Source organism: Eubalaena glacialis, chromosome 15 (assembly GCF_028564815.1).
Source record: "Eubalaena glacialis isolate mEubGla1 chromosome 15, mEubGla1.1.hap2.+ XY, whole genome shotgun sequence".
In the NCBI taxonomy this organism is placed as follows: Eukaryota; Metazoa; Chordata; class Mammalia; order Artiodactyla; family Balaenidae; genus Eubalaena; species Eubalaena glacialis.
The window spans coordinates 68215041-68231558 of record NC_083730.1 but is presented as its reverse complement, the minus strand read 5'-3'; the positions used below and the strand labels follow the sequence as shown (position 1 = coordinate 68231558).

Below are 16518 nucleotides of genomic sequence, written 5' to 3'. Positions count from 1 at the left end.
CGAGAGGAGCCCTTGGGTCCCCAGGGGGTCCCTGGCTGAGGAAGTGGTGAGAACAGGCCTTCCGTGTGGCCCCAGCTCCCGCCGCAGCCATTTTGGGGACCTGGAGGCACATTTAATGCTAGCGACTGTGACAGCAGCTCCCTGGAGCCTTGCAGGAATCAGGACGCGTCCTGTGGACAGGCTGGAGGAAGGCAGGAGGGCTGGTTTGTACCTGGGGACGGCCATGCCGGGCTGTGAACCGAGGGACCATGAGGCCATCTGGTCCCCGGGTAGTGGGTTCAGCTCTGATCAGGGGGCTCAAGGGGGCCTGCGGGTGCCCTGTCTCACCTGAGCTGAGGCAGCCCCACCAGGCAGGTCCCGTCTCTACCCCGTGCAAGTGAGGAGGCCGAGGGGCAGGAGGTCACCTGCCCAGACGGTACCCCTGGTCTGTCTGCCTCCAGGAAGAGTGCTTTGCCCTGCCTTCAGGGGCATAATACTGGAGGGTGGGTGGTGCTGGATGACAGAACAAGGGTTTCTGCCAGGGCTCAGTGGGCCAAAAACTGGCTGGGAGTCCATTCGGCAGACGTAGCTCTGGGTCCCTGGTTAGAGGGAGGGAGAGGCGGCCGTGGGGGCAGGTCAGGGACCTTCTCTGGCCATTTGCTGACCTCGGGGCCCACGAGGAGCCAAGGATTCAGCTTTTAAAAAGTCAACGGGATTGGGAAAATCTAGTAATCAGATGAAGCGGTTTGGTGGACCCCTTGGCACTGGCCAGGCCACCCCCGGAAGGGACCAGGCTCGGGTGAACACTGAACTGAGACATGGGTAATGTAGAACTTGTCCCAGCAGAAGGGGTGGTTGAGGGACCTGAGGATGATGGAGAAAACTCTCAGATGGAGCTGCCGGATCGATGTTTGTCTTCCAAGGTGTGAGGTTCATGTGTGAGGAGCCCCCCACCTCTGTGGGTCTAAAGGGGGAGCCAGTCTCTTTAGGTGGAGGCTGGTGGGGCATGTCTCTATATTAGGGGCAGCAAAGAGGCCACCTCCCAGCACTGTGAGCCCCCATCCTGGGACGCCCTCGAAGGCGGGTGCTGGGTAGGCCTGGGTGACCGGGATTCCACCTCTGAGGACCCCTAATCCTGATTAAAGGGTTGCCCGGGCCTCCTGTGCTCTTTCCCTGGAGTGTTCTCCCTCCCGAGGGAAGCCGGTCCTCTGGGGGTGGGGTGGCCAAGGTCACCAGGCCCTCTCTAAGTGCCCAGAGCATGCGGTGAAAGAATGCCAGCCCCCAGCCCTCCTGGGCCGCCCAGACGCCCAGCTGGCCCACCGCCGGCCTGTCTTGGCTCATACTGGGCTCTGGCGTTCCGCCCGGGTGTGGCTTTCCTGTTGGCCACCGCCCCGGGCTGCAGATTCTCCCGCCCGGGACCCCTTTCCCGTGGCCAGAGAGCGGAAGGCTGTGTTTTGACGCAGGTGCTCCCCATCGTTGAAGCCCACATCTTTGAAGAATTGTGTTGTGGGCAGAAACTGCAACCACACTCTTCCCCAAATAACACTCTGAAGTCACTCGGAAACTGAAAAAAAATTTAATAGTCTGATGAACACCAGAATTTGGAAAGTTTCCTCTGGTTTCCCTGGTGTCCTTGAACTACCTTCACGTATCAGATGTTGCAGCGCAAAGACGTGGGGAGAGAGGTGGGGCCGCCGTGGGGAGAGGAGCCCCAGGAACCACGTGCTGCATGTTCACGTGTGTGCCGCCGGGGCCGGGCGCTGGGTCTCCCCAAGGACAGACAGACACCGTCCCCGTCCCTTTCAGATCAGCACAGCGGGGTCAGGCTCCCCAGCTAGGAGAGTCTTAGGACCCGAGGCGCCTGTGATGCCCCAGCCCTGGTACCTCTGCCACGCGGGAACTCATGAGCCACACCTGGTAGCTAGGAAGCCCTGTCCTGACGGCGCCTTGACTCCCCTTCCTGTGGGGCTTGGGTTATTGCTACCCATCCGGGGGCTTTGTTTCTGGCTGAATTTTTATCAGCTCCGGTTTTTTGTTTCTAATCATTTCAAACTTCCTGAATTGTTGCAAGAATAGCACAAAGAACTGGGTGTGCGCCGGATATACCAATTGTAACATTTTGCACTGATTGTAACATTTTGCCACATTTGTTTAATCTTTATCTCTTTCTCTCTCCTTTGTATACACCCCCCCCCCACACACACACACATGCACACATGCTGAATAGTTTGAGAATAAAATGCAGATCCCTCTGCCCTTTTACCCCTAAATACTTCATCGTGTATTTGCTAAGGACATGCTCTTCCACAACCCACAGGACAGTCCTCCATCGGAGGACGGTTCACAGTTGAGTGATACTATTATTTAATATGCGATGCTTCTACAGATCTCTCCCAAGTTAGCCATCATGTTCTTTGTAGCCATTTTCCTTCTGAGTCGGGATGCAGTCCAGGTCACGAGATGTACGTGGTTGTCAGGTCTCCTTAGTTTCTTTCCATCTGTACCAGTTTCTCAACCTCTGCTGGTCTTCCACAACCTTGACATTTTTCTGAAGGGTGCATTCTAGTTTGGGTCTGATGTTTCTTCAGGAATAGATTCAGGTTCTGCGCTTCTGGCAGGAAGAAAAAAAAAAACCACTGCAGTGATGCTGTGTCCTGTCGGTGCCTCACATCGGAGGGCATGTGATCTCCATTGGTTTATTGGTGCAGCTCGGGTTCTGATTAATGCATGAATTGCTTGGAACTTCTCAAAAACCACTTGGAAGATGTGAGCTCCTGGAAGAGGGGGCAGGAGAGGTAATGAAAGGGGTTCTCCTCCCAAAGACCCTGTGTTAGTTTACTAAGGCTGCTACAGTCCGGGTGGCTCAAACAACAGAGATCTATCTCCCATTTCTGAAGGCTGGAAGTCTGAGATCCAGGTGTGAGCAGGGCTGGTTTCTCCCGAGACCTCTCTCCTCGGCCTGTAGAGGCCGTCATCTCTGTGTCCTCACGTGGTCGCCCTCTGTGTCTGTGTCCTAATCTTTTCTTCTCATAACGCCCCTAGTCAGATTGGATCAGGGCCCACTTGAATGGCTTCATTTTTGCCCGATCACCTCTTTAGGTCCATCTCCAAATACAGTCACATTCTGAGGTGCTCAGGGTTAGGGCTTCAACATATGCATTTTGAGGGGACACAGTTCAACAGTGATATCCCCTCAGGACTTGGCTGAGCTGTTGCCTCTTTAGAGAGACCGCCCTGACCACAGTATCTAAAGCAGCCCCGCTGTTCTCCTCGCCTGCTCTGCCTTCAGCCATCTGCCATATTACTTGTTGCTTTACTTATTCATCGTGTGTCTCCTGCTAGCCGGCTGTGCTGTGTCTGAATGATTCGAGGTGACAGTGCCTCAAGCAGGGCCTTTGTTTTTGTGGGAGATGCTCAGTGAGTGAGGGTGAGGGGGAGAAGGCAGGGCTCTGGGTCCAACCGGATGGCAGGGAACCTGGCACCTGGAATGCAGCGACTCGTCCAGGTAATCAGCGGGGCCGGGCAGGGCCTTCTCCAGCTGCTGCTTTTTCTCTTGCGCCCCCAGGCGCGCACGCAGCCCCTTCAAGGAGCGAGTCCAGAAGACCAGACAGTGCCAAGGGCGTCTGGGATTGCCATCTGAAGAAACATAAAATTCAATATAAATGCAAATGCACGTAGAAATAAAATTTAGGTTCGATGCAGACCAAACACCAGGATCAGCAAAAGCCTCAGGCCTCCCGCTCCTGGTTGGCTGCAGTGGGAGGCCTGGCCAGCAGGTCACGGCGTCTGCCCTTACACCCCAGGCCGGGGTTTCCCTGCTGCCTCTGGAGGTGACCTGGGGCCCAGCGATGGTGGTGGCTGCACACAGGACACCTCCCCCCAACCATGGAAGTCTTTACTCAACTGAGTGTTGGAGCAGGAGGCTGAGTGAGGAGACACTCTATTAATGCCTTTGGTTGAGAACAGGACAAACAAACACCTCTCGCCTTGCACCCGGCAGCAGAGGTCTCCCACCTGCCAGGTGTGTAGCATGACACCTGGGCCCCGTCACCAGGTCTGGGCTGGGCTCATGTCTGGGCAGCGCGAGCCCCTCTTCTCCAAGGGCAGCTCAACTGAGTGTTTCTTGCGTGTCTGAAGAGATCAGGTAGGAGCAGAGCAGTGGCCCCTCAGGCCAGGGATGGGTCCACTGAGGTCTCCCGCAGCCAGGATGAGAAGGGGCCGCTCCATCCCACCTGCTGGAGACGCTCATCCACGTTCACTGATATCCTGGAACTTCAGCTGCTGCTGGTGGCCCCATTTAAATGAGTGGGGTGGGAGGACGAAGAGAACTGCTACCCGCCCGGGGCTGTGAGTCACTTCTCAACGTGTTGCTTCGCAAGAAGAAAGCGTGCTTAGCGCGTGGGGAGGGGAAGCAGGTGGGAGGCAGTGACAGCGTGGAGGAGCTGAGTTTCCTGCAGCCCTGCACTGTCTGCCGCACCTGGGCTTCCTCCAGAGCTGTGCACAGAAGCCCGTTACCCAGAGGGATGGAGACCGCCTGTCCCGCACCTGTCCCACACCTGCCCTACACTTGTCCCACACTCTCTTCCTTCCTCCCTGCAGGCCAGCCAGCTGGGTGTGTACCGGGCCTTTGTGGACAACTACGGAGTTGCCATGGAAACGGCTGAGAAGTGCTGTCAGGCCAACGCTCAGTTTGCAGAAATCTCTGAGGTACGCGTGACGCTGTTCAGACAGGTGCGCCCCTCCACCTCCTGAGGGTGGGCTGTGGGCTGGTCGTTGGCACACCGTGACCCGGGAGAACAAGGCACAGCAAACTAAGGTCTGGTTGTGAACCTCAGCTGTGTTTCCAGATGCCTGTGGGTTGTCATGAGCAGACAGATGGAGCAGCCCGAGGAGCACCCTGCCTCCCCAGAGGGCAGGGCCCAGCTCTGGGGTACCCCGGACAGACTTGCACTGTCTGTGTGCAGTTCGGGGTGTCCATAGTTCTGCCTCATTAACAGAGGTCTCGACACTTGAGTCCTGAGGCCGACTTTGCACCTTGCGGATGGAGAGCAGGTGGGGAGATGTCATGCTCTGCTCCTCTGGGGTCTGCAGCCGGCCCGGGGGATGGGGCTGGTGTGCGTTCTGTCGACCCGCGTGGGAGGAAGCTGCAGGCTGTGCACCGCACCGGCCCGGGGGCTCTGAAACCTCAAGCCCTGGAGTGTTAGCACGAGGGGCCTCGGAAGAGCCCCCCGGATGCAGAAGACAGGCGGCCATCGGGGGCTGGTGGCCATGCCAGGTCCTCCCTGCCCCGCTCCATCCTGCTTCTGCCCGTGGCAGTTGGGTGATACCTTCTTCTTCCTAGGCCTGTAGTCCTCAGAGCCCTGACCTGCCTTTCCCGCCAAACAAGGATTCTGGGTGGGAAGACCTCCAAGTGAAACCCCAGCTTTAGGAAGAGAAACGGAAACTAGAAATAGGCAGGGGAGGGTCTCTTGCTGGGATACGATCGTACCCCGACTGTCACACCTGGGCTTTGTTCCAGGGGATTTGTGCTGTTTTATAATTTATCACGGGGGCTGGGGCCTGTGGGTCCCGGCACCGGCGTCTCCCATGGTGATAACGTGCCACACCGTTCCCCAGAGCCCATGGGTGCCCTGCTCCCCACCTGGTGCCGCTGGTAACGGGCTACATGCACCCAGGGCTGCAGGCTGGCTCCGCACTTCCCTCTGAAGCTGCCCTGGTTTGCCTGCAGCATTGGGTCTGTTCCTCTCTTTAGCTCATTAAACTAGCAGCCCCCATACCCCTAACAGCTGGAATGCTGGCGCCGAGTCCCAGGTGACTTTGACAAATTAGAGTCATAATCTTTTAAGAGCAGGCTGTGGTTAAATGGAGCCAAGTTCACGTCCACCAGGACAGGTGTCTACAGAGGAGGGAGGAAACGATGGTGGGACACCACCCAGGAGTCACGTGGTCCCACCAACCAGGCACAGGTGGGAATCTGAGCCAAGGCCCAGGCCCAGGCAGCAGGACGGGGTTCGGCGCAGCCAAATGCCAGTTCTGTGAAACTTTTACCATCAGGTGGTATCCACTTTGGTTTTCCATCCATGTTTCAAAAAAGACCCAGAGAAATTAGAGCCACACAGACAGTGAAATGAACCAAAAGGACACAGAAGAAGCAGGCCATTTAGAGGTGTGGGGAGTTGCATTCTGGGGGGTCAGAGCTCAGCCGTGGAGACTGGATGTCCATCTCCAAGGACAGGCAGGGTGGAGCAGTGGTCCTTCATGTCTCCCAGGACTGGCCTGAGAAATGGCTGTGCTGCAGTGTCCAGTCAGACTGGAGTTGCCTGAGATGGGTTCTGCGAGCTCGAGCTCCCCAGATAATAAGTAGGTAACAGGAATCATGTGAAAAGGGCTTCCAGAGTCTAGTCAGTTTGGGAAATGTGGGGTTAAACCAAACTTGTAAGTTTTCTTAAGGCAGGCCTCCCAGAGCCCCGAAATGCTCAAGGTGCCCACGTTCATCACACCTTCCAGGGGCCCTTGGCGCGTGGGCTGCTGCCCTGGCTCATGTGAGCGGCACCTAATTTTTGCAGATTTGAGCTCTCACGCCCCCTCACCCCCCCGCCCACCCTCTGGGAGCTGCTGAGGCAGACGGATGGAGGAGTCATTGAGGGGAGCTAAATTCTCAGGAGAGGCACCAAGGTGCATTGTGAGTTTGGCCCCCGTGAGTTTAAAATACACTATGTTTTCTAGTCCCAAGAGGTTTCCCACAGCCTGAGAGGTTGGGAGGGCCATCTCCAGGCCCCTTCCCATTCCTGTGCTGTTTTTTGTTTGCTCAGAAGTCTCATACTGGGATTAACCACAGCTTCTTTCCAGAGGCTATTTCAGGCACACAGGGACCTTTTATCCACATTTCTCTTGGTACCGTGGACCAAATCAGCAGTGCCTTTGACACGGTTGTGTTGAAAAATGACCCACCCACTAAAAAGCTCTGCTTACTTCCTGGGCAAGGACGTTTGCAAAGTCAGGAGAGGGGAGGCTGGGGTGGAGGCAGAGTGCGTGCCAGCGGCCTGCCCTGGCCTCCCCGAAGCTGAGTGCTCTTCTTTCTGACCCACCAGCCCCTGCACGTTGTTTAACTGCTCCAAGAAAGCTGATCCGTGCACCCAGCGTGGGCGTTGCCAGTTGCCTTGCTTTGCAGGATCCTCTGTGTCAGAGGTTCTCAACCAGCGCTGATTTTGTCCCCTGGAGACACTTAGCAATGCCGGGGGACGTTTTAGATTGTCACAGCAGGAGGAGAGGGTGCTGCTGCACCCATAGGATGCTATTCAACATCCCAGGGTGCATAGGACAGCCCCTTAGAATAGAGAATTTCTGATCCTAATGTCAGCAGCGTCATCCAGGGCGAGCGTGTGCTCAGTTTGCCCCGTTCTGCAGCCTGTGGCCCAGACACAGCCCTGAGGTTTGCCACATCTGGGCTTCTCAGCGGTGAGAGGAGGGTGAGAGTTCTGCTGAAGGTTCCTGACCGTGAACTCGCTGCCACATCAGAGCTGCTTCATCTGCCCTGTGGAAAACGTGCTTTTCTCTTTGCAGAACCTGAGAGCCAGAAGCAACAAGGATGCCAAGGACCAAACGACCAAGAACTCTCTGGAAAGTGAGTTCTCCATGCCGAGGCCCCTGCATGCCCCTGTGGTGGCGGCCGCTGCCAGCAGACAGGAGCAGCCAGGGCCCCCAGCTGGGTCATACTCTGGCCCCTCTGCTGCTCCAGATTTCCAGTAGTGGGGGGTGGGGGGATGGGGAGGGAGCAGCGCTGGCCGTGGTGGGTGCAGAGGGACGTGGTCAGGACCTGTTGCCACCAATGGGGGGTGGGGGGTGGGGCAGGGAACCAGGAAGAGGTGGGAGTTATCGGACACCCACAAAGCAGGCACTGCCGGGCATTTACAGTGTCATCGTGTTGTCCCAACGGCCCTGCAGGAGGCTCTTGTCTTCCCTTGTTTCAGATGATAAAACAGGTTTAGAGTGGAAAGGACCGTGTAGAACGCAGATTCAGAGTGGCTGGGCAGGGGTCAGGGCCAAGTAGTCGGGCTCCCGGGCCTGTGTTTTCCCTCATCCCTCTGGGCAGAGTGAGCTCGGGAACAACAAGGTACTTCTCGTTTCTGGCTGTTAGGGTCTTGGGAGGAGTTACGCTCACAGAGAACAGCAGACGTGGGCCGGGGCCACAGCTACACCGCCTTCTGAGCCGGTTTCCCCCATTTCTGTAAAATGGGGATAACAATGCATGCCCTGCACTAGTCGTGGGGGTTACGGGCGGAGCTGCACCCTACATGTGAGAACACATGAAGCGCCTGTGCCTGTGATGGGCTGTGACCACCATGGAGAAGCGGGGATGGCCCTGGCCGGTTGGGGCTCCATGCGGCTGGCGTCCAGGGGTCCAAAAACGCTTATAAAACCAAGAGCCACATCTCAGCATCAGGCTTGGATCCACATGGAGAGTAGCGTGCTGGTCCGCACCCCCCGGCCTGGGATCTGCGCTGGCGCTTCCTCCCCAGAGTGCTGGCCAGCTCCCTGACCCCAGGCTGGAGGGCCGTCAACACGGAGGCCTTTGAATGCTTGCTGCTGAGTCAGCCACGCAGGTTCGGGTTCTGATCAGCCCTGGACCTGGCACTGATGTCACAGACTGAAGGCTTACAGCCATGTTCCCGACCTTCCAAGGCATCGGGTTCAACCTTGTCACTGAGCGGAGGGGATGTGGGGTTCCCAGGGTATGTGGAGGCTGGGGCAGCCCCCACCTCCACCCTTGCAGTGAGGGTGGGTGGGCAGGCGGGCGGTCCGCCTTCTCTCACCCTTCGTCTCTCCACAGCCCTGCTCTACAAGCCTGTGGACCGGGTCACGAGGAGCACGCTGGTCCTGCATGTGAGTCCCTCGGGCCCAGGGCCTCCTCGCCCTGGGGTTCTTGGCTTCTGTCCTGGGGCTGACGCTGATGTCTGTCAATTTTGCCCGCCTGCCCCCTTTTCTGCCACACAGCTGTACTGAGGATGCAGAAGTGAGGCACCTCTGCCATCCCTGGGCTCCTGGGGGTGGGAGGGGGGGAACGCAGCAGGCTCTCCAGGTGTTCCAGATGCCTCATCAGAGTGGGTACAGGTAGGGAGCATCCCGTCCCACATGGGCAGAGGCTTGCGGGTGGAGAAGCTTCCCGGGGGAGGGGGCGGGGACACATAGTACAGGTTGGGGCACCAATGGCAGGTGCATCCCGGGGCTGTGGTCAGACCACATTCTCCAGCCGGGAGAGCGTGTGCAGAGAGGGTGTGCAGGGAGGCCCACCTGGCGGGGCTGCTCCTAAAGGCAGTGGGGAGTCACTTGCACATTATTAAGTGGTCGTCTTAATACTGAGAAACAAAAGCAGGGAAAAAGAAGCCCCCAGTCCTACTGCCAGGTGACCTTATTCGTCTGTATTTAGGGCAAGTCTTACATGCGCTTTTTTTAAAAAAAATAAATTTATTTATTTATTTTGGCTACGTTGGGTCTTCGTTGTCGCGCGGGCTCTCTCTAGTTGCGGCGAGCGGGGGCTACTCTTCGTTGCGGTGCACGGGCTTCTCATTGTGGTGGCTTCTCTTGTTGCGGAGCACGGGCTCTAGGTGCGTGGACTTCAGTAGTTGTGGCACGTGGGTTCAGTAGTTGTGGCTTGTGGACTCTAGAGCGCAGGCTCAGTAGTTGTGGCACACGGGCTTAGTTGCTCCGCGACATGCAGTATCTTCCCGGACTAGAGCTCGAACCTGTGTCCCCTGCATTGGCAGGCGGATTCTTAACCACTGCGCCACCAGGGAAGCTCAACATGCGCATTTTAAAATAAATGTACAACCAAGTCACAGAAGTGTTTGAAGTGTCCGTTTCCTGTCTTGCTTCCTCCCCACAAAGGAGCCACCACCACAAGGATCTTTATGCCGACACACGTGGCATCTTTCTAAATCACTCAGACGGTGTGGTGCTGTGCATACCATTCCACGTGTGGCTTTTTACCCCTTAATGTTATATTGTGGCAGTTGTCCCACTTTGGCTCAAACAGCTCTGCCTTGTTCATTTTTAAGCTGCGTGGTTTTCCATCCATTGCACGTTTCATAACTTCTTACCATCCTCCGACTAAGAGTTCCTGGATGGAGGGAGATAAGCTGAGATTTACGGTTTGGGAGGCTCTGGCCGGTGGCCCATCAGAGTCCTGGAGACCCTTTATTTGGTCCCCTCACCACGATGAGCCCAGGTCTGGCAGGGGGAAGCCAGAGCCACCAGGAGCGGTTGGCGGGGGGGCCTGGGATCCCCAACACCAGAGCCTCCCCTGAGCTTATTTCATCTCCCCAGGTTCTCTTTGCTGTAGGATTTGGGAGCTAAGAGGGTTTTGTTTCTCTGAACCAGGAAGCCGTAGACTTTGAGCACAAATTACGTGCATTCGCAGTAGAGAAGGATTCTCAGGCTCTGATCTAAAAGAGGAGGAGCCGGGAAGGTCAGGGGCTTTCTCCTGACCTCACACGGACCGGCGGATCAGGATCGGTTTTGCCCCAGGGCACCTGTGACAATGTCAAGGGGCACTTTTGCTTGTCACAACCACACATGAGGGGGCTCCACTGCCATCGAGTGGGCAGAGGCCAGGGATGGTGCCAGCATCCTCCAGTGCCCGGACAGCCCCCACCAAAACCAGCCCTGCATGTCGCCAGGGCCCGGGTAGAGAAACCTGCCCCAGACCTGTAGCGTGGAGCCCCTCTCTGCAATGTGCAAACAGCATAGGCTTGTGGGGCGCTGTTAGGGGCCTGCTCCCGGCACAGTGCTCGCACGAGTGCTGCCGCGTGGCCCAGGCCATGGTGAGAAGCGGCCCCAGGTCACACCCAGCGCGTCTGCGGCTCTCACGGCAGAGATGCCGGGGCTGCTCTGACTCCATCCTTCGTCCGATGCAGGACTTGCTGAAACACACCCCCTCTGGCCACCCCGACCACCTGCTGCTGCAAGATGCCCTCCGCATCTCGCAGAACTTCCTGTCCAGCATTAACGAGGAGATCACGCCCCGCCGGCAGTCCATGACCGTGAAGAAGGGAGAGGTGAGCATGGCGGCCGAGCAGAGGTGGGCGTGGGGCCCACTGTATCTGCACAGCTCAGCCCAACACAGAAACGCCTGGACTTGGGGGCCCTTGACCCTGGCAGGGTGAACCCAGGCCGGTGTTCAGGGCATCGGGGTGTGGTTTCAGGGGTGCGGGCCTCACTTGGGGGGTTATGTCCCGGGCACCCCACACCCTGCCGGATCAGGGTCCCCAGCTAAGGAGACCGGTGAGAAGGAGGATGGCATTTGTGTGCCTGGGGACCACTCGGTTTCTCTTGAGTGTTCTTTCATTAACGTATAGTTAACAGTGGGTTTAAGGACTTTAAAGGTGATGAAGGGGAGGCGGGTGTGGTTTGTGTTTGCGGCCGGAGAACGGCTGGAGAACGAACGTGGTTGACTTCTTCGGCCAGGAGGGCTCTCCTTCCCCTCCTCCCTCCCTCCCTGACAGCCCCTCGCGGTCTCCATCTCTCTGCACATCGTAGATGAGAGGGTGTGGAACAGAGGGGCTCAGACGCCACCCCTGCCACCTCCACTCCTTCCCGGGAGGGGCCCAGCCCGGTGCCAGGCAGCTTGCAGCAAGATGGCAGAGGTGTGCCAGTCAGGGGCGGCGTCTAGTGTGAGCATCTTTCGTTGGAAGCGGCACCGCGGGGCGGGGTGGGGCTGCGGACCCGTGGCCTCTGGGGTCTCGTGCAGGGACAGGAGCCGTATGGCCCAGCAACACGTGGGCTGGCAGCGAACCTTACTGTAGCTGCCACTCGGAGCCACTCCACTTCCCGTTAGTGTGCCAGGTGCTCGGCGGCGCCGAGGCTGACCCGCCAGGACGCGGGGCTGGCGGGCAGGCTGCTCTCAGCCCTGTGCTTCCACACCTGTGTGGGAAGTGGTACCTGAGTGCTCGGCCTGCCTTGTCAGCAGTTCACACGGTCTCACCAGACTCGGGATTTGCTTCCGTCAAGACTCCCGTCCCTGTCAGGTTCATGCTGCTTGGTCTCCCCTCCTGGGACACCATGCCCTCTCGCAGGCAGTTCCTTTATAAGAGCACCGCCCTCCTGGGAAGCAGCCGTGCGAGTCCTTCTGTGGGTGCTGAGTCTGCGCCTGTGTCTCCCGCTGCACTTAGGTTCCCCGGGGAGAAGTGCCTCCTTGCTCTTCGGATCATTGGAAGCAGCTGCCTTCAGGAATTGAGGAAAATCAGATGTCGCCTGGCAGTTGTCAGCCAGGCCCTTGAGCCCGCATCTGTATCCCAGGCCTCCTTCCCCGTGGACCCGTGGTCGGGGTCCCGGGGCGCCTGAGTGGGAAGTGTGTAGGGGCCGGTGCTTCACGGGGGCAGGGCTTCTACCTGCGTCCACCCCATCCCCACCAGCATCTGGTCCTGTTGACCTGTGGTGTCTGCTCCTTGAGGGGAATCGCTTGGGTGCCTCAGCCACGAATGGGGGAGAAAGGCCGGTGACCCTGAAAGGTCGGGAGTCTGAGTCGCACACGCCTTCATTCAGGGCTCTCCGTCAGGAGCACAGTAAGGGAGATTGATGGCGGCTAGACCAGGATGCAGGCAGATCCACACCCACACCCCTGCCTGGGACGTCCTCTAGAGCTGGGGGCTGGGGTCTACAGATAGAGACAGAATGAGGCCTGACCCCTGGGCCAGGGTCCGGGCTCCCTTGTGGATTTGCCAGTATCGTGGTTGGGGGCCCTGCTTTCCTGGAGCTGGGAGACCCTTCTTGCCCATCTGCTGCACATTTTCTGTTTGAGCCACTGCAGGACACCAGGGTGGGCTGGGGTTCAGAAGTGAGGCCTGGGGCCTCCTTGGGAGGGAAGACATCTGCCACGATGGGGAAGCTCGTGGTGAGAAAGTCCTACTGCGCTCAGAGGACAGCCACACCGTCCACTCCCCGCGCTGTGCACCTCGTGTGGCCCTCGGAGACGGGGTGCAGCACAGAGCAAGGCTCAGGCCAGGACGTCATGGGGTGGGGGGCTTCTCCTGGAAAATGAGGATTTGCACAGGCAGGGGTACATGGGGAGGGGCCTGGCAACTGAGTCCACCCATCAGAGCCCCCCAGGGCTGCTGTCTGAGCCCGTGTCTGCTAACACGGATGGGTGGATGTACGGGCTGCCACAAGTGCCAGGGTGACACTGGTGGCCTCTGGAGGATGAAGTTGGTGGCTGGGGTGGGACTTTGGATGAACCTGTGAGCGGCAGGACCCGGCGGAGGAGGGGAAGGGCCTGCAGGGGGCTCCATCAGGGCTGGGACCCTGGACCATTCTGACCTGCCGGCAGAGGGGACGAATCCACCTCTGAGCTGGACGTCGGGGGCCCTCTGCTGGCAATGGCCAGAAGCTCAGCTCCTTTGTGTGGAGAAAGGAGTGCAGTGCCCCTTTCACAGAAGGTTCCTTGGTCCTGCCTCCTGGGCTGGAAGACCATCTGCCGTGTCCCTGCCAAGGGGGCATTCCTCGAGGACCTCAGTGTCCCAGGACCTGCCCCCCAGCACAGACCCCGCAGTCAGGCTGCCCAGGTCCCCAGTGCTGCATGGCCGTGTCCCCAGGTGCACATGCTTCTGTGCTTCCCATGGGTGCGGACGCGGGGCTTGCCTATGCCCACAGCAGGCGGGGGAGGGCAGTGACGATGGGTCACGGCCTGGGCACGTGGGCAGCCCTCCTGCCCTCCCACTTATGGTCTGGTTGGCACTGGCGGCTCCCATGTAAATCATCCAGTCTCCGTGCCAGGGCCTGGCCGGCTGCTGTGAGCCGAGCTGCGCATGACAGTGATGTGGGAGTGTTGGGGGGCCTGGCCCAGGCTGCATTTGCTTCTGGGGGGCTCCTGCTGAGAGTATGGGGGTAGTTCAGGGAGGCACAGGCTCCCTGATAAGAACCTCAGGCGGCAGGTGGCAGTGGAGCCAGGTCCCCAGACCTGCTGGGGGGGGGGTGTTGGGGGGGGTGACAGGGGTAGGGAGACGCTGTGGGTCTTTGCCCCCTGTGGTGTGTGTGCCTGACCCTCCGGACCCTTCCCAGGCCATCACAGAGAGGGGTGGGGAGTTGCCCTTTCTGGGGGGCCTTCCCTGAGGCCAGGTGGGCAGGGTCCCCGATGAGCACCTGGTCTCTCTCCTCCTGGGCACAGACCCCTGAGCGTCCCCGCTCGCTCCCTGTGCTGCCTGGGGTGGATGGTGGAGCTCCCTGAGGCTCAGGCTTCTCATCTTCGAAGTGGGCACGAGGACTCACCCACAGCAGGAGGGTCACATCCAATGACAGGCCACGTGCTGGCACAGCACACCCGGGGTGTGCGTGGGGCAGCCTCTCATCCTGTCTCTGTGTCCTCGGCACAGCACAGCGCCAGCCCGGATGAGGTGGCGGGCACTGTTTGTCAGCTGAATTACCGACTTACCTCCATGTGCCCTGGAAACTTGGGAGCCATGGACCATTCCTTGTCTTTCAGATGAAGCCCCCAGGGGCAGAGAGGCACAGGGCTTGCTGGTGACTGGTGCCTGTAGTCTCCCTGCTCCTTTGAGGATGCCTCAGGGTCAGGGGTGGGCATCAGAGGTATAAAACCCCTATGTGGGCCCCTGCCTATCAGTGGGCACTGACCTCAGAAGGACTAGAATGTGGGGTCCCAGCTGGGGGACCCCTGCCCGGCCTCCTGATGCCCTCAGATCCAGGCCCAGCCCTTAGCGTGACTGCCCCCTCTCGGAGTTCTCCCAGCCCGTCTCCTCCCCCCTTACCAGGCAGTCCCCTCTAGGCCGAGCACCAAGCTCTTGTTACCTGAGCCTTGACGGTCCCCGTACGAGAACATCCCCTCTCCACGTGGCCGGCCTCTTGCCTGGGTCTCCAGGCCTGTCCTGGGGATGTATGGGCCGCCCTGCTCAGAGGGGCTCTCCCGTCACCTTGGCTGCAATGTTCCCTCCGGCCTCCAGGCCAGTGGCGGTGACTCTGTCTGGGGCTTGGGAACTTTGATGAACAAAGAGCAAGGCGTTTGGCGTGTGTGTTTGCGGGCGGATGAGGTGGAAGGAGCGCTGGGAAGTGGGTGTGAGGGTTGGAGGTGGGGGGAGTGGAGGCCCAGGCCGCCCCTGCCCTGACCAGCACCCCCCCCGCCCCTGCAGCACCGGCAGCTGCTGAAGGACAGCTTCATGGTGGAGCTGGTGGAGGGGGCCCGCAAGCTGCGGCACGTCTTCCTCTTCACTGACCTGCTCCTGTGCACCAAGCTCAAGAAGCAGAGCGGAGGGTGAGTGACCGTGCGGCCCCGGCTGAGAGGAGGGTCCCCGGGGTATGGGGTGGTTTCTATAGAAGGAGACCTGGTGTTCTTTCCAGTGAGCCTCGAGGGGTCGTAACCTGTTGCCAGGCTGCTCTTGTTAAGCTACATTCTGTCTCCAACTGGACGTGATGCCAGGCTCAAGGTCAAAGTTCATCATTAGGAATCTGGAGACATTCAGGGTCTGGGTGGGTGACCAGGCTGTTGACTATGACTTCAGGTGCTACTGGGGGGCTGTCATGTCGTGACCCAGACAGGTCAGGGGGCTGCAGGGTCTGGTGCAGGTGGGGGATGGACACTGGCTGCCCCTCCCCTGTCCTCGGAGGGCATCACTAGGTGATCCCTACATTTTGTCTTCCCGAGATCATGGTGGCTTCTAAGTGATTCTCAGCATTGGCCTGAAGACCCCACCCAAACCCCCAGGGATCATACCACACAGGTTGCAGCAGTGGGGGGCCGGAGGGGGGAGGCAGTGGCTGGAATGGAGGAAAGAAGGTCACGTTGGGAAGAACCAGAACTGGGCTCTTCACCCCATTCTGCCATCACCACGCTGAGTGGATTTAATCAGAAGAGAGCCTTGGTTTGCCCATCTGTCGAGGGAGGGATTACACCGGGTAGATTTGCAGCCCCTCAAACTCTACAGCTCTGGACGTGTCTGCAGTCCGGTCCTGACTGTCATTGGCGGCCTAGGTGGTCTCCCGTGTCAGGGAGCCTATGAGCCACCACCGTCAGCACAGAGTAGGGTGGATGAGGGCTTGTCAGACCCGTGGGGCCTGGGTCACTCGTACACAGTGCCTCTCCCCAGGGGTCACCGAGGCTGGGTCGCCAGTGTCTGCCTGTGGCCTTATCCCAGCCTGTCTCAGGGACCATGAGCAGAGTTTGAAGGTCAGGTAAACTTCGTGGCCATGAACTTAGGGTTCCCCAGTGTCGAAAGTAGTGACTTAAGCAAAGGAAGGTGGTCAGCCTGTTAACCTGCCCCTCCCCCCACCCAGCAAAACGCAGCAATACGACTGCAAATGGTACATCCCGCTCACGGATCTCAGCTTCCAGACAGTAGACGACTCGGAGGCCGCACCCAACATCCCCCTGGTGCTGGATGAGGAGCTGGATGCCATGAAGATCAAGATCTCCCAGATCAAGAGTGACATCCAGAGAGAGAAGGTGGGCCTGGGGGGGTGGTGCCAGGCCAGGCTCTGCAGCTCGAGTGGGCAGCATCCCCTCAGGCTGGCAGGCGGGCGAGTTCTGCAGGGCATCTG

General features: G+C 58.9%; 1 protein-coding gene across 9 annotated transcripts in view; it reads left to right on the top strand.

The window, feature by feature from the left end:
* BCR (BCR activator of RhoGEF and GTPase) overlaps window positions 1-16518 on the top strand; it is a 101429-nt gene that overhangs the window by 60646 nt on the left and 24265 nt on the right. For 8 of the 9 annotated variants that reach the window (XM_061170199.1, XM_061170203.1, XM_061170198.1 and 5 more), the window contains 6 exons: window positions 4579-4686; window positions 7543-7603; window positions 8810-8862; window positions 10893-11033; window positions 15114-15235; window positions 16255-16423. In XM_061170199.1, coding sequence (XP_061026182.1) covers window positions 4579-4686; window positions 7543-7603; window positions 8810-8862; window positions 10893-11033; window positions 15114-15235; window positions 16255-16423 — 654 coding nt within the window. The remainder of the gene's footprint in view (window positions 1-4578; window positions 4687-7542; window positions 7604-8809; window positions 8863-10892; window positions 11034-15113; window positions 15236-16254; window positions 16424-16518) is intronic. The other variant, XM_061170196.1, reaches the window with a different exon arrangement.